We start from the raw sequence: 22,032 nt of genomic DNA on the forward strand, positions 1-22,032 counted from the left end.
CCACACTGGATAAAGCACAACCCCGGAATCCTGGGCAGGGACCACATGGCAGCAAAGCTTCTGCCCAAGGGATCTCAACCCCTGGTCTTCTGAGCAAGAGGATGGGTACCACTGAGCAGGAAGAGCGAGTGTCTCCGCTCTCCAAAGGACACAGGAGCAAGGAGACCAGAGCATTCTCACCAATCTGGCCAGTCCCCCTTCCTCCCCCCTGGGGGGCGCTGGGTGCTGGACACCCCTCCCCAGGGGCTATATTAGCCGTGTGAGTCACAGTGGACCGGCTGGGAGGCCGCGGGCGGGCGGGACAGTGTAGGGTTACAGTCCATTTATGGGCGCAGCCGAGGGCAGATATCAGTGTCGATGGCATTCGCTCCCAGCTATTCTTAGGAGCCTCTCAAGAGCTCCACGCAGCCCAGCTGGGCAGCAAGGGACAGAGCAGGCAAGGCCGGGGGGGCAGGGGCAGGGGCAGGGGCAGAGGTGTGGACCGGGCAGGCGGGGTGCCTGAGTGCCCTCTCACTCAACCCTCTCTACCCTTTGTCTGCAGAGGCGGCCGCTGACAGCACCAGCATGTCTTACAGTGTGACCCTGACTGGGCCTGGGCCCTGGGGCTTCCGTCTGCAGGGGGGCAAGGACTTCAACATGCCCCTCACTATTTCCCGGGTGAGTGCACCCTGCCACAGCCTGGCACCCGACGGGGCGGGCATGCTCGGAGGAGGGCGTGTGTGTCTGTCTGTCTGTCTGTCTGTCCTTTCTGAGCCTCTCAGAAAGCAGAGCATGCCCCATCCCCTGGGACTGGCCTGGTCCTCTGGTCTCAGCCACAGCTGTTTGCTCGCAGGAGCCTGCCGGCCTGTTATGCATGTGAGACATCATGAGCAGGTGGTAGGTGTTTTCAGCAGAGAAGAAAATGCTGAGTTTTCAGGCAGGCAGGTAGCTGGACGTAGTACAGTGCCTTCCTGATCCCTTCACTGTTAGAGGGGGCTTAGGGTGCCCCCAAGCCTTTAGCATTTCCCTAGATGTGGGCAGCTGCTTTGGGAAGGGAGCATTCCCAGCATGGAGAGGGCAGGTGATGGGCAGTTGGAGAGATGGACAGACAGGCTGTTGACCTTGGCTGTCCTGCTGTCAGAGTGTGGGGCTGGGCTGGACTAAGTACTGGGCACCCGCTCCATCCCAAACTTGAGACACCAGCACCCTGGCTCATGGGGCTGGGCGCTCCTCCCCATTCACCGTGGCTGCTTTGTCTGTCTCACGACTTGTTCCCCACAAGCGCTGGGGCCTGGTGAGATGGCCCCCTGTCCTGCAGTGTCTGTGATGGGGAACAGCATGGCCTGATGCAGATGACACAGAACATCGGGTTGTCTGAGTAACTCTACTGCCTGTCTGGAGACAGCAACACCAGAGAGACAGAAAGCTAGCCATGCTCCCAAGGCAGCACTTCAGGAACAGGGACTGATGGGGGAACAGCATCTAGACCGTAGTAGGCACTCCATCAGTATTTGTCAGACAAAGAGACTCCCCAGCAAGGCACTGGTAGACCCAGGGCTGAAGACCCCAAGGCTCAGGATGAACTGTGAGGCATACAGGGCAAGGACAACTCTGCCTGGTGGCTGAGCCCCTGGCCGTGCTGTTCTGGTCACAAAGCAGGAGGGGGTGGCTCCCAGGCTGTCACCGGAGGGTAGTGGGTGGGCAGGGGTATCTGGGCTACTGCCCACTAGGGGAACAAGGGGCCAGTTTCTTCTCTGGGGCCTTTGGGACTTGCCTTGGGCCTGGGGTCTGGAGGAAGGGGTTGGAGCGGAAGCACTGAAGTGGGCAAGGCCTGAAGGTGCTTGGCAGAGGGGCCAGGGAGCCTGGGCAGAGGGTCAGGAGCCAGTGCCACCACTGGAGAAGTAGTCTCTGTTTTTGGTGCCATGGGTACTTGGGGGAACCCCAGAAGTAGAAGCCACACCCAGGGATGCCGTGAGAGCCTTATAATAGCCATAGAGGCCACATGCTTCCAGGGTGGGTGCTGGCCTGGCTCTGGCGCAGGGAACAGGCCCTGCCCTCCATCCTTCAGTTGGAGATGTGGCTTGTTCTAACCTGGAGACTCCACCCCTCCAGATCTACTGCCCTGGAGACCACAGGGTCCTGGAAACTCACAGCTTTGCACACTTCGCATGAGGTGGCGACCTGTGGGCATGTGATCCCCAGTGGATTTCCCACTGCCCTGCACAGCTCCCCATCCCCATGCTTGCAGGACTCCTTCCTGTACAAGGTGGAGCCTCTGTGTGCTCTCTCATGGGCCCTGTGGCCTCCCCTGCCTGGGACTGAGCCCACATCTCCCCCAGCTCCACCATCTCCAGGCCTCCTGCTGGTGCTCACTGCCCTATCCCTATGGGTGCAAATTGGCCACTGGGCTCACTGGCACTCAGGATAGCCAATGACTTCACCCAGGGTCTATGTGCCACCTGGCCCCAGCCAGCCAGGGGCTTAAATGGCAGCCCAGAGGCCTTAAGCTAGATAGCAGGAGGAATGTCCTTACTCCGGGGAGGGGGTATACAGGGATATGCTGGATCCAATGACTGGGGGGACTTTTAAAAATAGAACCCGAAGCTCATGCAGGGCACTGGGGGATGGGCATGATGGCCTCTCGGCTTCCTTTAGGGGCATGCCCCAAATCACCTGAGCTGTGGAGCAGGCTGGACTGGGAACTAGAGCCCTTCCCAGGGCTTGGAACCTCTTGAGAAATTTTGGTGGTGGGCTGCTGATAGCCTGGGCTAGTGTCCTGGTTCCGGGCCGCTGGCAGGGCAGGCCCTGTGGACACAGCCCTGCCATCCCACCAGGGCTGTAGGATTTAATGCTGGGGCTCACAGGGTCCTTCTGCACCAGGGACATCCCCCTACGGGGGAGGCATGGCCAGAGCTCTCTGGAGGAACTCCACTCCCACCCCAGCCAGGACCCGAGCCTGTGCCATAGGGCACCGTAGGCAAGAGTGTGTGACCCTGTGGGGTGGGCAGGCAGGCGAGGCTGGGATCGTTACCTCACTTCAGAGCCTGGCAAACTGAGGCTCGAGTTTGCTCACAGGACAGGGATGGCCATGGGTGGATCTCCTGTGTCCTCTCACCCCAACTCCCACGCTGGCCTGCTCACCCCTCTGACTGGGACTACTAGAGAGGCACTGGGGAGACCTGTCCCCTCTCAGCTGCAGGTGTGTGCTGCAGCTCCTCCTGGAAGGACACAGACCACCTGCAGGCTGGGTGGTGGCTCCCAGGGGTCCATGGCAGCAAGCTTGGGGCAGCAGCAGCCCCTCAAGCCCTCCCTTCAGAGGGTCTTCTCTTGCAGACTCACAGAGAAGGGGATTCAAGAGGGAGACTGGGAGTGGAGGGTGGCGGGGAAATGCCTTTGTTTATCCTGGACAGGTGTGGCTGGGCCTGCAACATGAGCTGCCCTTTCACCCCACCCCAGCCAGTTCTCCAGGAAGTGGGGAGGGGCAGAAGCCCAGAGAGGGAGCAGCTCCAAAGGCCCAGCCCGGACTCTGCCCTGGCAGCTGGCCAGAGGCTGGGACCATGGTCTGGGGTCTCGCCTCTTCACGCCTCTCATGCCCCCACCTTGGGGAAGAGGAGTATGCTTTGTTAGGCTCTGCTGCTCTCAGCTGTGTCGCCTCAGAAGTCTGTTTACCTGCTCAGCCTCAGTTTTTCTCACCCTTAAAATGGGGATGGTAGGCCGAGCGTGGTGGCTCGTGTCTGTAATCCTAGCACTTTGGGAGGCCAAGGGGGCAGACCACTTGAGGTCAAGAGTTGGAGACCAGCCTGGCCAACATGGTGAAACCCTGTCTCTACTAAAAATACAAAAATTAGCCAGGTGTGGTGGCACATGCCTGTAATCCCAGCTACTCAGGAGGCTGAGGCAGGAGAATAGCTTGAACCCAGGAGGCCGAGGTTGCAGTGAGCTGAGATCGTGTCACTGCACTCCAGTCTGGGGAGTCAGGAAAACTCCCAATCCGGGGAGGCACAGCCAGTTGGAGCCACCCAGGCAGGCAGGGAGAGGCTTTTTGAACATTGAGGAGACTCCCGTTTATTTATCGGCCAGGGTGGAGTTGGGGAGTGGGACCACGGGAAGACAGAAGGTTCCAGTGAGAGGGTGAGCATGAGCAGAACCACAGGGGAGGCCAGCCTCACAGAGTGAGACTCCATCTCAAAAATACATCAATAAATAAATAATGCCTTCCACACCTGTGGGAGCTCTTTCTAACAGGCACTTATGAAAACTTTCCACCTGTTGTCTACCGGGACAGGTTGTGAGACTGGTGGAGTTGGGGGGCTGAGCCTGGGCCCAGGAGGGGCCTGCCTCTCTACTGGAAGCCCTCTGTCCCTAGGGTCTCAGCCACCCCGCCTGCAGGCTCACCTGGAGCACCAGCCCAGAGGCCTCTCCTCCTCTGTGGGTTTCGGTTCCAGTTATTTATCAGACTCTCCCAGCTGTGGTGGGAACATGCTGAGGACAGAAGGTCTCTGGGGAGAGGAAAGGGGACAGGCTGAGACTATTCTGGGGTAGCTGTGCCAGCAATGCCTGGAATTTCGGGGCCGCTGGAGCACGCAGTGCTGTTTCTTGGGCAGCTCTTAGCAGTGCTGACAGGCCATGCTGTTTATAGCTGCACTGAAGGTCAGGCAAGCCTCCAAGGGCTTCTGTGGGGCTGGCAGGGGCCTCCCCGGCAACATCCATCTATCAGCAGGGGAAGATAAGCAGCCAGAGGCTCGGAGGCTCACAGCTGGGGAATGTATTCTTAGAGGTCCCCCAGGCCAGGTCCTCCCTGCTGCTCAGAACTGCATCCAACTCTGTGAGGGATCCAAAAGGAGAGGACATGAAGCTGGCTGGGTTCTGGGGAATGCATTGGACCCTTGGAGGCCTCCAGGCCATGACACCGTGCAATAGTAGCTGCATGAGCAGCCCCAGGGCTCCGGGGCTACAGGCATTGCGGGGTAGCCAGTGTCAGGACTTCAGGGGTGTCTGAGAAAGACTGGGCCAGGCCCTGCTAGGGGATAGCTCCCCAATTCCCTGAGTCTCCTTCCCTTTCTACATCATCCCCTCTAATCCAGAGGCTGCCCCTGACTGCAAAGACCCTCCCCCACGCCAAGCCCTCCTGCCCTCAAACACAGCTTTGGCACCCCTTTGGGACCAGGCTCCACCTCTGCCCAGGAACCATCCTTGGAGGCAAGAATGGGCCTTGCTGGGGGCCCCTGAGAGCCAGTGCCCCTAAGGGCATTTTACTGGCCACACCCAAGCCACAAATGGAACTGCGGACCTGGACAGGAGGAAGAGAGGCAGGAGAGACTCAAGAGACACTTGAGGAAAGCCAGGGGAGGTGTGGTCAGTTAAAAGAGGGCAGTGACCCCGGCTTTGGACACAGAAGGTCATTGATATGCATGGAATAGTGGGGCCAAAGGCAGATGGCTGTGTGTGAGCAGGTGGGAGGCAGTGGCATTGGGGGCAGGATGTGTGGGTCACTTCCTGGAGGAGTCTGGAGGTGCAGAAAAGGGACATGACAGGAGCCAGTTGGAGTCACCCAGGCAGGCAGGGAGAGGCTTTTTGAACATTGAGGAGACTCCTGCTTATTTATCAGCCAGGGTGGAGTTGGGGAGTGGGACCATGGGGAGACAGAAGGTTCCAGTGAGAGGGTGAGCATGAGCAAAACCCCAGGGAGGCCAGATGGGAAGGCAGCAGAGCAGGGCAAGACAGCAATTTAATCATACAATGAAAATGCACTTTGTCCCACCCGCCCCAACCCAAGCAGGCAGCCTGGGAGTGTGGGGAGGGGGAGCTGCTGAACCCTTCCTACTTATCTGCCGCCTGCCCCAGCCTCCACCCACCACATCTACACTGGCAGATCTAGAACGGGAGGAAGGCAGGGGCCTGCCTGGTTTGAACACTGGGAGTGAATGATGGCCAGAAACGTCTGCAGAGCCCAGCTGCTCTCTCTGCTGCCAGAGAACTGGGGAAATAGGAGCCGATGGCATGGGTGCGTCTGAAGCCTCACTGGCGCCTTCTTTCCCCTGGACCCTGTACAGAAATTTCCTCCCCTCCCCCCGACACCCAGGCCCCTCTAGGGCCAGCAGGCTGGCTCAGAACTGGTCAGCCAGGGCTGGCCCCTCAAGCCCCACCCTCTGCCAGCTGTGGATCTTGTTTCCTGTGGAACCCGGGGATGCAGCCAGCCAGCCTCGCACCTTCTGGGGGTAGTGGATGGGGTCAGCATTGTGCCTCCCTGGATTGGGAGTTTTCCTGAAACTCTCTTAGCTCTGCATAATCCCCTGTTTAGCGACATAATCCTCACAAGAATCCCGAGAAAGGCATTGTCTCTCTCTTGACACTGGAGGGCTTGGAGGCTGGCACCAAAGCCAGGGGCCCGGCCCATACTGGCACCTGTGCTCCTCCTTTGCTGCCTCCCTGCCCCGAGCCCCCAGCACTCACAGGTGACTCTGGCACCAGCTCTGCCTGGGCTGCCCTTGGGGGTGCCCTAAGACCTTGGCCCAGCAAGGTGGAAGGGCTCCTAGGGACAGGGGGCTGATCTTGGCCTCCAAATACCTGCAGCCTTTCTTGGGGGCTTTGGAGACAGGAGATTGGTGCTCCACCCTGAGGCCATTCTAGGCTGTGCCCAGGGTTGGATTTCCAGGGTTTAGAGGGGCCCACTGGCTGGAGAAGACTGAAATGTGAAGTGGGAATGAAACGCTCATTCAAGGGAGGCATTTAAATGCTCAAAGGCAGATAGAAAGATTAAAAAGAAAAAAACCGCAGCTCCAAGGATTTGGATGCTTTGGGCCCTTTCTGAAACACAGAAAGGAAAGAGGAGCATGGAGTCAGACAAGAGTGACGCGGAAGCATAGTGAATGGAGTGCACTCTCCATAAGCCCTGGGCTCTGGGCAAGGGTCTGAGGGTGCCCCCCTCCAACCCACCCAGGCAGGCTGCTCCTGCGGTGGGGTGAAGGCATCCGATGGCTCTTGGTCATCCATAGGGTGCCTGCCTCCATCCTGCCTGGAGCACTTCCTTAGAGGAGGATATCAGCACCCCCAGCCCCCACCCTGAGGGATGTTGGACCCTGCTTGGGGCAGCCAAAGGCCAGGCCAGCTGAGCCCTGACAAGCAGACACAGCTGCACGGGAGAGGCACCAGGCAGGGGATCCAGCTCAGCCACTCCCCTCTGGTCAGAGGCTTGGCTACTGACCAGACCACAGGAGGCTGAGCCCTCCCTTGCTAGCAAGCATCCCCCGAGCCCATGCCTGAGGATGAGGGAGAGCCAGGCAGGTCCAGGTGAGGGGAAGTGAGGAGACCGGCGGGGAAGGCTGGTGCCAGCTGGCCCACGCCTGTGGGAGAAAGATGTCCCTGAGGCACCTCCAGAGGGAGGACAGTCAGATGGCCCTGCAGAGGGCCCTGCTGATCTGGCCCCCGCCTCTCTTGGACGTCATTCTGGTGCCCTTGCTCATGCTGTCATCATGATCTTCTGGACACAACTCCCATCTTTCCTGTCAGTGTCTCCTCTGTGACCAAGGTCGTGGCCCTCCTGCGTGGGGTCTGCAGTGACCCAGCCCTGCAGGGGAACAACCCCTTCTCTGTACGTGAGCATTGGGGTGCCCTGCCGTGAGAGAGCCTTGCTGTGGGAGTGTCCTGCTGTGGGGGAGTCCCATGGGCAGTTCACTAGGACAGAACAGGCATTGCAAAATTCGCCCTGGACAGAAGTATGCTGGTGCCTGCAGCTTTCTTTGAAATGCCTGGCGAATGAGATGGACTGGTGGATGTGGAGGGATGGAGTGTGATAAAGCAAAGAGAGTGAAATGTTATGGTACAGCCATGGTAGTGAGTGTTCAGGTGTGCACTTTAGAATGTTTTCTACTTTTTCTGCCTAGAAATCTGTAAAAATGTCTATAATAAAATGTTGGGGATCACATAGAAGAGTAGGGAAAGTCGATTTTCTGCTGGACAGGCCTGGCTGGGCAGCTCAACTTGCCCCCAGGAGTCCCCTCTCAGTCTAGAAAATTGTTTTGCTTTCCCATGCTGATGTTGGTTTTTACCCTTTGTTCACCTCTACACTCAAGGCAGCAACACACTCCTGTCATTAACAGAAGCTATGGCAATGAGTTTGGGGGTAAGGGCTAAGTGTATTTTAAGAAATCTCAAGTAGCTCTAAGATGCCCCTGTGGAGCCTGGAGGGCAGGCTGGACTTTGCAAAGCAGATGCTGTGGCTTCCTGGCAGTCCAGGCATCTGTTTCTGTATTGTCCTTTCCTGTCTCTGCAGATTCCAGGGCTGGGGAAGGGCCGCTATGGATACAAGGTGGTCAGTATTTTAAGAGGGCACCACAGGTTGGGTATGGTGGCTCATGTCTGTAATGCCAGCACTTTGGGAGACTGAGGCGGGAGAATCACTTGAGGTCAGGAGTTGAAGACCAGCCTGGCAAACATGGTAAAACCCCCTTTCTACTAAAAATACAAAAATTAGCCGGGCGTGGTGGCGTGAGCTTGTGGTCCCAGCTACTCGGAAGACTGAGGCAGGAGAATTGCTTGAACCCGGGAGGCAGAAGTTGCAGTGAGCCGAGATCTCCAGCCTAGGCAACAGAGAGAGATCCTGTCTCAAAAAAAAAAAGAAAAGAAAAAAAAAAGGGCACCATAGCCCCTAGGGCTGAAATGGCAGGTTCACAGCCATTGGAGAGGGCTGTCCTGGTCTTGCTGTTATCACCCATGTGGTGTAGGGCAGTGTTTCTGTGACCCGTAATGTGGTCATGCAGAAACAACTCAGTTCCTGGGCTGCATCTGCAGAGCCCATCTGGGAATGGGCTGGACACTGGTGACTGGTGACTGCAGAGCATCCTGGTTTGGAAGGGGCTTCCCTGTGAGGGGACTGGCAGGAGCTTCCATCCATGTCTGTAAGCCCAGGGCCTGGCGAGAGGCCCACCCAGGCTTGGCACGTGGGGCAAGGGACTGTCCCCAGAGCCTCTCTGGGCTCCTTCTAGGATGGTTCTCAGGCCTTGGCCTGAATCTAGCTTCTGCCAACACTAGGAGCTGGCTTGGTCCTTGGGTTATAGCCAGGAAAGTGACTGGGATGTGCCCAGAGAGGCCCAGAGGACTGGCTGGTGGGCATGTTTAGGAGGCAAAGCCAAGGAACACCTCCAGCCACAGCTTGGGGGGATGGGGTCCAGAGCCTCCTCTTTCCTGTGATGTCACTGAAGGCCAGGCCTGCGTGGCACTCCTCATGATGTCATGGGGTTTGGGGACTTCCAACATGGTGTGGTGGGAGTCAGGTCATAAAGTCATTCTATGTGATACTAGCAGGGGCCAGCGCATTCATATGATGTCACAGGGGGACAGCCAGAGTCTCTGGCATTCCATGAGGTATCTGTAGGGGTGGGGCTGCTAAGGTCACTAGGGGCCAGCCATCAAGCCATTTTAGGTGACATCATTAGACCCTCTGGAATTTTGCATCTCATGTGACATCACTGTGTGCAGGGCTGCCACAGCATTCAGTGTGCTATTACTGGAGGCCAGGCTTGCAGAATTTGGCATCATGCATGATGTCACCAAGAGTGCAGCCTGAGCCATCATGACATCCCAAGTAATGTCCCAGGAGGTGTGGCCTTCCTGAGATCCCATGGGGAATTCCTAGGGTGGAGTTTCAGTGGCATTCTGTGTGGTTACACTGAAGATGGGGCCTCCAGAATGTAACATTCTGTGATGTTATTGGGGCTCAGGGTTTGGGAACTGGCCCCCAAACCTGCACCCCGCCTTCTGGAGGTATGACACCAACTACAGAACCCTAAGCTCTGCCCCATTTCCCAGCCAATTTTGCTCACCCAGGCAGGGTTGTCGGCTACCTCACCGTCTCCACATCTGCCAGGTAGCACAAAGCACCGTGCACTAAGATGCTTTTGAGTAGGTGCATTTATCCTGCCTTTCAGCCTGGCAGTGTCTCTGGGATGCTGCTGTATCTTAGCTCCTGCATCTCTCTTTTCTCCTGGATTCTGAAAAGTGCTCCATAGCTTTGCAGAGTGCAGGGGTTATAAGAGGCTAACCAAGGTTACAAATAGCCTGCATTTTTTTTTTAAGACAGAGTCTCGTTCTGTCACCCAGGCTGGAGTACAGCAGCACGATCTTAGCTCACTGCAACCTCTACCTCCTGGGTTCAATCAAGGGCTCAAGTGATTCTCCTGCCTCAGCCTTCTGAGTAGCTGGAACTATGGGCACACACCAGCATGTCCAGCTAATTCTTTTGTATTTTTGGTACAGACAGGGTTTCACCATGTTAGCCAGGCTGATCTTGAACTCCTGACCTCAGGTGATCTGCCTGCCTTAGCCTCCCAAAGTGCCAGGATTACAGGCATGAGCCACCACACCTGGCTGCCTGTAAATTTTCTTTTCTTTTTTCTTTTTTTTTTTTTTTTTTTTTTTTTTTTGAGACAGAGTCTTGCTTAGTCGCGCAGGCTGGAGTGCGGTGGCGCGATCTCGTCTCACTGCCAGCTCCGCCTCCCGGGTTCAAGCGATTCTCCTGCCCCAGCCTCCCAAGTAGCTGGGACTACAGGTGCCTACCACCATGCCTGGCTAATTTTTGTATTTTTAATAGGATGGGGTTTCACCATATTGGCCAGGCTGGTCTCAAACTCCTGACCTTGTGATCCGCCCACTTTGGCCTCCCAAAGTGCTGGGATTACAGGCGTGAGCCACCATGCCTGGCGGCCACCTGCAAACTTTTAAGAGACAGGGTCTCCCTCTGTCACCCACGCTGGAGTTCAGTGGTGAGCAATCATAGCTCATTGTAACCTCAAACTCCTAGGCTGGAGTGACCCTCTCACCTGCCTCCTGAGTAGCTAGAACTACAGCCATGCACCACCACACCCTGCCAGATATTTTTATTTTTGTAGAAACAGGGTCTGGGCTCTGTTATCTGGGCTGGCCTCAAACTCCTGGCCTCAAGCAATTCTCCTACCTCAGCCTCCCAAAATGTTGGGATTACAGGCATGAGCCACCATGTCAGGCAGCCTCCAAACCTTAATGGCTCAGCACGACAAAAGTTTCTCATTCATGCAATGTCCAATACAGCATTCCCTAACCATCTCTCCTCCTCACCATGCCCTGCATTCAGTCAACGAGCAGAGAGTGTGCAGGATCACAAGGATGGTTACTAGGGACAGACCTGGAAGGGACATACATTGCTTCCACCCTCATTCCATGGGCCAGAGCTAGTCCCAAGGCCGCAGTCAGACACAAAGCTCTAAGCAATGTGGTAGTCATGTGCCGGAAAGAGGAACTAGGCTTGGTGAGCAGCTGGTACTGGCCGTAGTGAATGAAAAACAAAATGACGGCTTCTGCTGAATACTCCCGGGTGACCCTTCCCCCAAGGACTGGCCCTTCCTCAGGACCACCTTCCTTATGCTCACCCCCACCTCTGCTATCCAATCAGATCACACCAGGCAGCAAGGCAGCCCAGTCCCAGCTCAGCCAGGGTGACCTTGTGGTGGCCATTGACGGCGTCAACACAGACACCATGACCCACCTGGAAGCCCAGAACAAGATCAAGTCTGCCAGCTACAACTTGAGCCTCACCCTGCAGAAGTAGGTGGGAGCTCTCCAGAGCAGGGGGCGGAGGCTTGGGTGTGGGCATGGGGCAGGGGCCAAAAGAGGGATAGTCCCATAGCAATTGAGTGGGCCTAGCCCTGGGCTACAGAACTGTGCAGGAAGATAAGGACAGCCCTGGGCCAGAGGAACAACCAGGCCCAAGTCGCTGTCAAGCACCTAGAGGCAGACATTACTGCCTCACTTTACAGATAAGGCTGAGAGGGTGGTCCTGGTGCTGCCCGTATGTGGGCCATTGGTCCTGGAAGTCAGGTCTTCCCTGCTTCCACTTTGCCCAGGCAGCCCCCAGTGACATAGCAGGGGCCCATGGATGCTGGCCAAAGTGCCCAGGGGCCATGACTTCTCCATCCTTGTTGGGCCCAGGGCCTTCTTGGGGAGATCCAGCCCGTGGGGTGGACAGTGGATCTGGAGCCCTCTGACTCAGCTGCCTGTCTGTCTCTCTCTCCTCACCAGCCCTGCCCAGGCAGGCGCTTCTGGCCCCAGGGGCAACTTCCTCACTTGGTCTCATTTCTGGTTTCTACAGATCGAAGCGTCCCATTCCAATCTCCACGACAGCACCCCCAGTCCAGTCCCCTCTGCCAGTGATCCCCCACCAGAAGGTAGGTGCTGACTGCGGCGGCGGGGTCCACTCAGCCCTGGTTCCTGGAGTGCTGGCCCTGGCCAGCCTGCCTGGTCTTTGGCTGGCCCAACTGGGAAGAGGCCGTGGGATCAGCCCTGCCCCATCCCTGTCCCTGCTGCAGCTGACCCTGGGGAAGTGAGGCAGCCCCTCGGGAGAGACTTTCAAGCCCCTCTTGAACACTGGATGTGGGAATGAATGCCTGCCTGGGTGCAAGTCACCTCTGCTATGCCTCCCGGCTGGGCCGATAGAAGCTAGCTTGGGCAGCAGTGCTCCCAGAAGAGGGGCCACCTTCCTGGCCAGGCAGGGGACGAGCGTCCAGGCTCTGATCCTCATTTGCCAAGGGGGCCGGGGCTGGGTGACTGCGGCTGAGGCCCAGCTTGAGGAGGACCTCCAGGTGTGGAGGGGCGTGCTGGCTACAGGCTTTCCCCTACCCAGATCTCTCCCTCTGGTTTCCACTTCCCCACCTGCCCCTCCCAAGTGAATGCCCCTGTAGCCCTTAGGATGTGCTGGTGATGGCCTTCGAGGCAGGCACAGGGGAGAAGGGAGGCCAAGCCCTGGCTGCAGACCTCACCACTGCCTGGGCCCTTCCCAAGGCCCCACTAAGCAGCTCAACCCCCGAGGGCTCCCTGCTCAACTTCTCCCTCTATGTGAGCTGATAGTGACCCCAACTGTCCAGTGGGGCAGATTGGGCAGGGGAGTAGGGAGAGGGGAGAAAAAGAGGCTGACAGGGGTGCAGTAGGTCACAGACTGGGAAAGTGGGTGGAGGGCTGCTTGGGAGATGCTTACAGAGGTGGACTGAGGGGCCCAAATGTCAGCTACCCCCTTCCTTGGCTTCCCTCCTCACCTCCCCACCACCTGCCCCACAGCCAGCCCAGGGACCCCATCTCACTGGCAGTGTGGGGTCAGTGGAGCAGGAGTCTGGGCTGTGCCCACTGGATAGCCACTGTCAGGGGCAGGGGGAGCAGACACAGAATGGGCCATCCCCTGACCCCATACCCACTTCCTCGGGCCCTGAGGGTAGGAAGCTTGGCTTGGCTTCCGCGCAGGGCTTGGCACTCTGCCTAGTTGGATGCCAGCCTCAGGCCAGGCCAGGAGCCATGTGCCTGCCTGCTCCTCCGCCAGCGTCCTCCCCTCCAGGTGCTGCACCCAGATGCTCTGGGCTTCAGGCTGCGGGGCTCGCACTAACGTATCTGTTTCAGGTCCACGCAGGAACGCTGGGACGCGTGTAGCCTCTAACTGCTCTCTTCTCTCTCCCCTGCATGGCCTGCCGTGTGCCAGGACCCCGCTCTGGATACGAACGGCAGCCTGGTGGCACCCAGCCCCAGCCCTGAGGCGAGGGCCAGCCCAGGCACCCCAGGCACCCCGGAGCTCAGGCCTACCTTTAGCCCTGCCTTCTCCCCGCCCTCTGCCTTCTCCTCACTCGCCGAGGCCTCTGATCCTGGCCCTCCGCGGGTCAGACTGAGGGCCAAGACCAGCCCGGACGGGGCCCGGGACCTACTCGGCCCGAAAGCCCTGCCGGGCTCGAGCCAGCCGAGGCAATATAACAACCCCATTGGCCTGTACTCGGCAGAGACCCTGAGGGAGATGGCTCAGATGTACCAGATGAGCCTCCGAGGGAAGGCCTCGGGTGTCGGACTCCCAGGAGGGTAGGTAACGGGCATGCAGCTCTCCACGCGTGGCCTGGGCCACCTGGGTCCTCGGTGCTCGGCAGAGACCTGGTCAGGTGGTCAGAGCGAGGCACTGGCCCCAATCCAGCCAGCCCCGAGCCCATGAGGCCAGCAATGATCCTGTGGCGTTTGCCATGAGCCAGGCATGCCAGCAATTTATACGACCAACCACGCTGGGGTGACATGTCGGATTTTGCAGAGGAGGAAACTGAGGCTCAGAGAAGGTTAAGTCACAGTCCGTTTGTCCAGCTACTATGTGGCCAAGCGAGTCCTGAATGCAGGAGACTCTGACTTCCAAAACTTTTTCACTAGGCTGCCCCCCAGAACAGCACAGCACAGCCTGCTTCCTTCAAGAGCTATGCACTGGTCCCCACCCCTCTGGGGGGAAGGAGGCAGGAGCAGCGGGGAGCCGAGAGGTGGAAAAGCGAGTTCTCTGGGACTAGGAATAGTCTGGGAAGCTGCCTGGAGGAGGGAGCCCCTGAATTGTGTATGGAGAGACTCTTTGGCAGTGGCATGCAGGGAGCGGGTTTGCAGGAGTGACCTTGGCCAGGGTGGGGTGGCGAGGAAGCAGCACCCCAGGGAGAAAGGGGCTGTGCGGGAGAACAGCAGCCTCACCCCCAAGGTCTAGCTGGTGGGACTCTGGGAGCACAGCAGTTAAATGCACATGGGACTGGGACACTGTGGAAGGGACCAAGGGATCAGAGTCCCCATACTGGGCCTGTGTTAGCTCCAAGCCCTTCACGCTTGTTCTCTCACCCTAACTTCTTCTCCCACCCTGTGCAATTAGTGTAGCCCTCTCCAGGCAGGGCAGGCTGAGTCAAGGCAGTAGAGCCTAGTGGTTCAGAGTTCCTCCTCCGAATTGTGGAGGAATCACACCGTCCATGTCTCAGGGTTATTGGGAGGATAAAGGACCTAACACTTGCAAAGCTCTGAGCTTTGTCTGTCACCCACTCACTGCATGACACCTGGTATCATCACTGCCTGGAGCCACCCAGAAGAGTCACAGTAGGAATCCGGTCAGTCTGGCCCAAGCCAATGCCCTTGCCTTTGCCCTTGCAGCAGAAGGTACCTGTGCCCCATCAGATCACTGCTCCCTGTGGCCCTCAGCTTCCCTAGCTCCCCAGCTGTTTCTGGGATCCTCAGTGAAGCTGACCTCTGGCACCGCATGGCTTGCTTCCCTTAGCCAAGGTGACAGAGTCATATATGCCTCCAAGGTTCCCCAGCAAAGGACTTTTGCCAGAAAACTCAGGGAATAGTAGAACAGATATGGCCTCCTTGTCCCGCCTTTGTTGGACTGGTAGGTCTTCCTGGTCCTTTCCAGGGGCTGGCCTCAGGCAGGGAGGTCAGCCTCTGGTGGCCTGGGACTCCCAGGAGACCCACCTGCAATGATGATACTGTCTCCCCATAGTGACCCTGCACTCTGGCTATGGACCAGCTAACAGTCCACATGCCTTATCTCTCAGCAACTCTCTCTAACACAACTCTCTCTCTAACTCCAGAGGTGGGCATGATTTTCGCCATCTTATAGCTGGAAAACAGATGCTCAGAGAGAGCAAGTAATTTGCTCAAGGTCACACAGCTAGTAAGTGGCAGACAGAACTGGCACCCAGGTCTGCCTGACTCCACTTTGCATTGAGACGGGGACTTGTCTACCTGCTCAGGGAAGTGAGGGGCCAGGCCCACCTCTGCTTCCCATAGTGCCTAAGGTACTCTGCTGTTGGTGCAGGGGCTGCCCAGACCCTGATGAATGTGTAAATTATTACTTGGTGCTCAGAGCAGCAGAGTCTGACGTTTCCTCCAAGGGATGGTGGGCTAGGGGAGGGTGTGCAGTGGGTTCTTCATCCAAAGTAAAAGCTGATGCTGCTGTCCTGGGCAATGCCGGCAGGAAGGGCTGGAGCCTCTGACCTGCGCTGGCCTCTGACCTAGGGCAACCTCTGCTGGCCTGAGGCCACCACCTATGCTAAGTGGGTCAGCAACAGGGTCAGCAAAGGCTAATCCCTGTGCTTGTCCATGGCACACTGCTCCCATGCTAAGCACCTTAGACTCAGGACCTGCTCAGTCTGCACAACCCACCGGTGTGGTAGGCACTACCATCTCAAGGATAGAATTAGGAAACAGGCTGGGACAGGTGGGTAATTTGCCCGGAGACACAGTGCTAGGAAGAGGCAGGGTCACGACTTGAACTCTGTCCTCTCTGGCTCCAAAAGGAAGCCCCTTCCACTGCTCTCTCCTGTGGGCGGCTTGGAGTGCAATTCCTTGGCAGCTCGTATCCTCTTGGAAGGAGGAGAGAGAAACAGATGTGGTGCAAGGGCAGACAGGCATGGGCATCCCAGCAGCCCCCTTCTTCTCCTTCCTTCTGGGGCTGGCACTGAAGGGCAGTGTCCCTCAGGCCACTCAGTGCAAGGGCCCCTGGGTAGGTCTTGCATCTTTGGCTCATCTGCCCCAAGACCCGGGCACTGGCTCCTCTCAGATGTGTCTGCTGCAGCCATCCCAGCCCCAGGTCCTGGGTGGGAGAAACTGAGCAGGAGGCAGAAATCAATGCCAAAGAAGGAGCAGGCTGCCAAGGCAGGGCACAGGCAGCCCCCACCTTGCCAGGCAAACACTGCCCTCTGCAGGGGACCCTGGGCTGGTCAGGGCAAGAAATGACCCTGCAGCTATCAGCACTGGCCAAAAATGGAGAAGGAATGGGGCTCCTTGCTGGCCCTTTCCTAATATAGCTCCACTTGCAGCTATTTTAAGCCTGGGAGGACAGAGGGAATTTTATCAGTTCTGAGGCAATGGCAGGCCCAGGGCAGAGCAGGGCCACTGTGCCACTCCCTGGGACGGGGGACTACTGACTTGAGCCTGGCTCCCCAGGGTTTGGCTGCAAATGACCAGGGTCAGGCCGGCTGGGGCCCAGGCTCCCCCAGCTAGAGCCCACACTGGGCAGATTCAAGAAGATGGCAGCATTTGGGGACAGAGCCCCCACCTTCCACACTGTCTCCCTCACAGGCCCCAGACAGGGACACTGGCCACAGTGTCTGCCACTGCAGGGAATCTGCATTTAAAGAAACACGGGACAGACACTGCTTTCCCTACAGAGACCATGCTCTGGGAGGCTCACTCTCAGGTCAGAGTGAGAGGAAGGGCCTCTCACTATGCTGTCCAAGCTGGGCTGCCTCGGCTGGGCACTTTCCTTCAGAAAGCCTTAAGCTCGGCCAGGCGTGGTGGCTCACACCTGTCATCCCAGCACTTTGGGAGGCCGAGGCAGGTGGATCACGAGGTCAGGAGATCGAGACCATCCTGGCTAACACAGTGAAATCCCGTCTCTACTAAAAATACAAAAAAAAAAAAAAAAAAATTAGCCAGGCATGGTGGTGGGCACCTGTAGTCCCAGCTACTCGGGAGGCTGAGGCAGGAGAATGGTGTGAACCTGGGAGGCAGAGCTTGTAGTGAGCTGAGATCGAGCCACTGCACTCTAGCCTGGGCGAAAGAGCGAGACTCCATCTAAAAAAAAAAAAGCCTTGAGCTCACACTTCTCCCTGTGCCTCCTCGCTCCTCCATCCTGCCTCATTGCTGGCCCAAGGGGCCTTTAGGAATGGCCCCTGGGGATTGCGCACCCCACTCCCCTATACCCCAAGAGGAGCAGCCAGAGCTGCCTGTGTCTCTTCTGGGAGGGAGAGGAGGTCCAGGTTTGGGGGGCATAGGTAACCCCGCACACACCCTGCCCCCTCACCACTGCAATGTCTGCTCAGGACAGAATTCCAGAGTTGCCCCCACAAAACAGACTCTTAGTCCAGAGACGCTGACAGGCAGGGAGGCCCCTGGGCCTCAGCCTTTTCCATAGCAGCCACAGCTGGTCCTGTCTCCACCTGCAGCTTCCTCTCTGGGATCTATAGCCAGGTTTGTATGTGGCGGATTCATGTATGTGGTATGAGTGTCCCTAAAGATGGACAAGAAAACACTTCTTCTGGCAAAGCAGAGGGCACTGGGGAATGCCCAAGAGGGAAATACTGCTGTGTCAGTCTCTGAACCAAACCGAGGGTCCCAGTCACTGGGACTCCCAGCTCTGAGCTCTCCCTCCTCGCTCCTTGCTCTCCTCACCCAGTGTGGTTTGGGCTGGTTCTGCCTCCACAATGACCAGGCTGATGATGGCCCCGGCGCTCAAACTCCCCCTGGTGGAGCCTCCCTCTGACCACCCTGTCTTCTTTGCCCTTTTCCTCCCCAGGTGGTAGCCAACTCTCCAGCCAAGTTAGTATCAAAGGACAGCATGTGTGTGAGCTTGTGTGCCAGCCCCAGCATGTGTCTGCGTGTATCTGATGTGGATAGGGTGTGCTTGCTAGCATGTGTACATGTGTGTGCATATGTATGAGTGGGGTGCACTTGTGCCCCTGGGTGAGCCTGCATGTGTGTGAAGCTGGAGTAGAAGCATTTGGGGGGTGGGAGTGGGGGCTCCATTCGATGGTTCTAATTTCATTCCCAATTTCCTGCTGCAGCAGCTGCTTAAGATGCGCCTGGGGTTGGTGACGGTGGTTGGGGGAAGGGGGCACAGGCTGTGCTGCTGCTGGGCCTGTGTGAGCCTGAAGACCTTTCTGTCCTGGCGACCCCTCAGAAGGGCTGCACTGGATCCTGTCTGCCCGGGGAGCACACCTATCCACTGGAGGGAAGAGCCTCCTGTGGGTAGAGGATGACCAGTCACTCAGCAAACTGGACTTGAGGGGGCCTGGGCAGCCGGAGCCCTGCTCCGAGGAAGAAGCACATTCCCTGAAGCGTCTGGAAGAGCAGAGCCCTGGGCCACCAAGCGGGTGGCCTGCAGGAAGAGCCCCTTCATGGAGAAACCTTGCTCAGAATCCCTGTGGGTGCCAGTGGAGCCGCTTTTCGCCTTTGGGGCGTTCTGGACTCAGCTTGGGCTGCTGCTCCCATCCCCTACCCCCAGCCCCACGCCCCGCTTCCCCTGCTGTGTGTGGTGGGAGATCTCTCTGTGCCTGGCAGCCCCTGCAGACCCTGGGAGTGAGCTCAGGCCCAGCCAGGCCCTGCAGGGGATCTGGGAATGCCAAGATGGGCAAGGAAACCCTTCTATGGCCAGGAGTGGTGGCTCATGCCTGTAATCCCAACACTGTGAGAGGCCAAGGCAGAAGGATCCACTTGAGGCCAGGAGTTCAAGACCAACCTGGGCAACATCGTGAGACTCTGTCTTTACAAAAAAAAACAAAACAAAAATAGTGGCATATGCTTGCGGTCCTAGCTACCTCAGGAGGCTGAGGTGAGAGGATCACTTGGGCCCGAGAGGTTGAGACTGCAGTGAGTGGAGATCACAGCACTGCACTCCACCCTGAACAACAAAGCAAGACCCTGTATCAAAAAAAAAAAGAAAGAAAGAAAGAAAGAAAAAAGGAAACCTTCTGCACTGGGCTTTGGGGGAGGGTACCAAGGATTTTCCTGAGTAGACCCAGACCACCCACCACTGGGAGACTTATGCAGCCTACAGGGGTTCAGGGCCTCGGCTCTGGGAGATCTCTCTCGACACCCACTGCACCCAGCCCTTGCCTTGGCCACCCATGTAACCACCACCTGTTGCCCTTTTCTCCTCCCCATCCCTGCCTGTACTCCCCCACCCCTCCCCCAGCGCCGACTACCAGGAACGCTTCAACCCCAGTGCCCTGAAGGACTCGGCCCTGTCCACCCACAAGCCCATCGAGGTGAAGGGGCTGGGCGGCAAGGCCACCATCATCCATGCACAGTACAACACGCCCATCAGCATGTACTCCCAGGATGCCATCATGGACGCCATCGCTGGGCAGGCCCAGGCCCAGGGCAGTGACTTCAGTGGGTAAGCGCCTCCCTCCTCCTCCACCACTCAGCGCCTCCAGAGCCCGAGGGGTCTGGGCCATTGGGCGCCATCGGGACCAGCTTTCTTCCTTCACATTGGACCTCCTGGGGGCATGGCCCTTGGGGGGGAGCCAGCCTTCAGCAGGGTCTTCTGGAACGTGGGTATCCTCTCTTCAGACCCTCTCCATGGTCAGCTTTAGGAGAAGGGTGGAGAAATGCAGAAAATGGTGGCTTCTCAAAGTGCTTTTCACAGCCTCTGCATTTTCCCAGGCTCCTTGAGGAGGCTGGCTTAAGAAGAGACTTCTACAGTCCTCTTAACAAGGGGACCATCCTGGAGGCCCCCAGGCCTCTCACAGCGAAGCTGTCCTTTAAGGAGGGGGACGTTGCCAGGTTCTTCCGGCGCTGAGAATTGATTCAAACACACTGGCTGGGTTTCTGGTTTTGGAAGGGGTCTGTGAGTAGCTATTTACAGTACTGCTGGCAATCAGTCCCACTAATGGGAGCAATCCCCTCCTCTTTGCCCCAGGAAGCCCGGCCTCAGGGCAGTGGCATTTAAGACATCCTTGGTTCCTGGAGTTTGCCCATTAGCTATGGTTGGGGAATTCAAGGGTTGGTAAAGAAAGAGTTGGCTGAAAATCACTTGTGAATGAAAAATGCTAGCAATGCAAACATTCATGTAGGCAGACCTCTCTCTGTGTGTCTCCGTGTCTCCCTCTCTGTGTCTCTGTGTCTCCCTTTCTCTGCGTGTCTCTGTATCTCCCTCTATCTGTATGTCTCTTTCTGTCTTCCTCCTTGTTGCTCTCTTTTTCTCTCTCTTCCTTTCCCTCTCTTTCTCTCTCTCTCTCTCTCGTGTGTGTGTGTGTGTGTGTCTATCTGTTGTTTCTTTCTTACACACATACACACAGTTCCTCACTGTTTTCTACTTGAGAATACCACTGTGTTGGCTGATTCTCAATCTGGGCAACATCTTATCCCTGGGTCAGGATAAGAATTCCAGGATCCCCCAGCAATTCAAGGCAAAAAGTCTTGAAATGACAGCGATGTTTTTTTCCAAAGCCAGGAAAACAGATGTAATAAGAGGGATGGAGAGATTAAAAAGTCCCAGAGAACCCAGTTTCACTTGGCCATTCCAGACCCCAGCCCTTGTGGCCGTGATATGCATGCAGGTTATAAAGGGCAGGCTCCCCAGCCCCAAGGGTAGAACAGTGTAGGCTCCCTAGGCTCTGCTGGAACGGAGGAGCCTGGGACCCTCTTGGAGATGCAGTACTTCCTCTAGGCCACCAGGGGGCAGAGGTCACCTGTTCTAGAGCTTCAAGTCAAACTCCCAAGGCTCAGAGCTGCTGCTCTTGGCGTAATTCTGGGCAAGGTTGATTGAATTCCATCATTCAAAGCAGAAAATATGACCATGCAAGTTTAAAAACACAAGCATTAGCTCATGCGTACCCAGAAAAACAAGGCTGCCTAAGCCCAAGAGCTATCGGGGATTTCCTGTTAATATTTCTTTGTCATGTGTGTCTTTGGTGTGCTCTTAAAAGTAGTAGCAATCGCCAAAGGGAAGTTCAATGGAAAATAATGGAAGAACTGCTCTTCACTAACTTTCCGTTTTCTGCACGATGGGAAAACTGGTATCATGATCTCACCACTAGGGCATCCATCAGTTTTGGAACTGATGCACTGTTGATTAATCGAGGCTTCTTGAAGGACCTTTCCCGTCTCCCTCCTGTCCCCTCCCATCCCCTCCCTGTTCTTCCCCTGGTATGCCTGGAGAGGGTCCTCTTCTCCTCTTCCTTTTAATGCAGCCATGCTGAGCTGACCATGCCGTGGTGCCAGTGAGTAACCCTCTTGGCCATAACGTGCTCCCGTTTCTGCTGTTAATTTCCATGTTTCCTTCCTCACTGACCGTGTTTTTTCTCTTTTTCTTCCTCCTTCACCCACCCCATTCCAATAACTCATTTCTGACCCTAACCCGGCTCTCTTGTGTGCGCTGCCCCTCTGCTATCCCATGATGGACGCGCACTCACGGCTGGGTTTTCCTCTGCTTGGCAGGGCGTCACCGCTGGCGTAAGTAGACTCCGCAGTGTCTGTCCCGTCATCCGTCTGTCTGGTTGTGGGATGGTGTGTGGGTTTGGTGGGATGTGTCTGAGGACCAGTGGTCAGCCCACGTGCTCTGTCCACACTCCTCCTCACACCCACCTGTCAGCCAAACAACATCCCTTGCAGCCTTTCCAGGCAAGTACTTGTCTCTTGGAGTTTATCCAAATAATGTCACTGTGGTCACAGAAATCACAGAGTAATGACACTCATGCTGCAGGCCCAGGCTGGAGTACATACCTGTGTTCTCCTTGCCATGCTTTGGGGTGG

At 57.0% G+C, this 22,032-nt stretch overlaps 1 protein-coding gene across 8 annotated transcripts in view; it reads left to right on the top strand.

Moving 5' to 3' along the window:
- The first annotated feature begins 564 nt into the window (after positions 1-564).
- The window catches only part of LDB3 (LIM domain binding 3), a 67,948-nt gene continuing 46,480 nt past the window's right edge, over positions 565-22,032 (top strand). For 3 of the 8 annotated variants that reach the window (XM_031936198.1, XM_023226070.2, XM_023226073.1), the window contains exons 1-5: positions 565-657; positions 11,405-11,556; positions 12,101-12,176; positions 18,071-18,093; positions 19,469-19,672. In XM_031936198.1, the coding sequence (XP_031792058.1) occupies positions 565-657; positions 11,405-11,556; positions 12,101-12,176; positions 18,071-18,093; positions 19,469-19,672 (548 nt within the window). Of the gene's footprint in view, positions 658-11,404; positions 11,557-12,100; positions 12,177-13,474; positions 13,843-18,070; positions 18,094-19,468; positions 19,673-22,032 lie in introns of all 8 variants that reach the window. The other 5 variants (XM_023226068.2, XM_031936199.1, XM_023226072.1 and 2 more) reach the window with 2 other exon arrangements.

Source organism: Piliocolobus tephrosceles, chromosome 9 (genome assembly GCF_002776525.5).
Source record: "Piliocolobus tephrosceles isolate RC106 chromosome 9, ASM277652v3, whole genome shotgun sequence".
Classification (NCBI taxonomy): Eukaryota; Metazoa; Chordata; class Mammalia; order Primates; family Cercopithecidae; genus Piliocolobus; species Piliocolobus tephrosceles.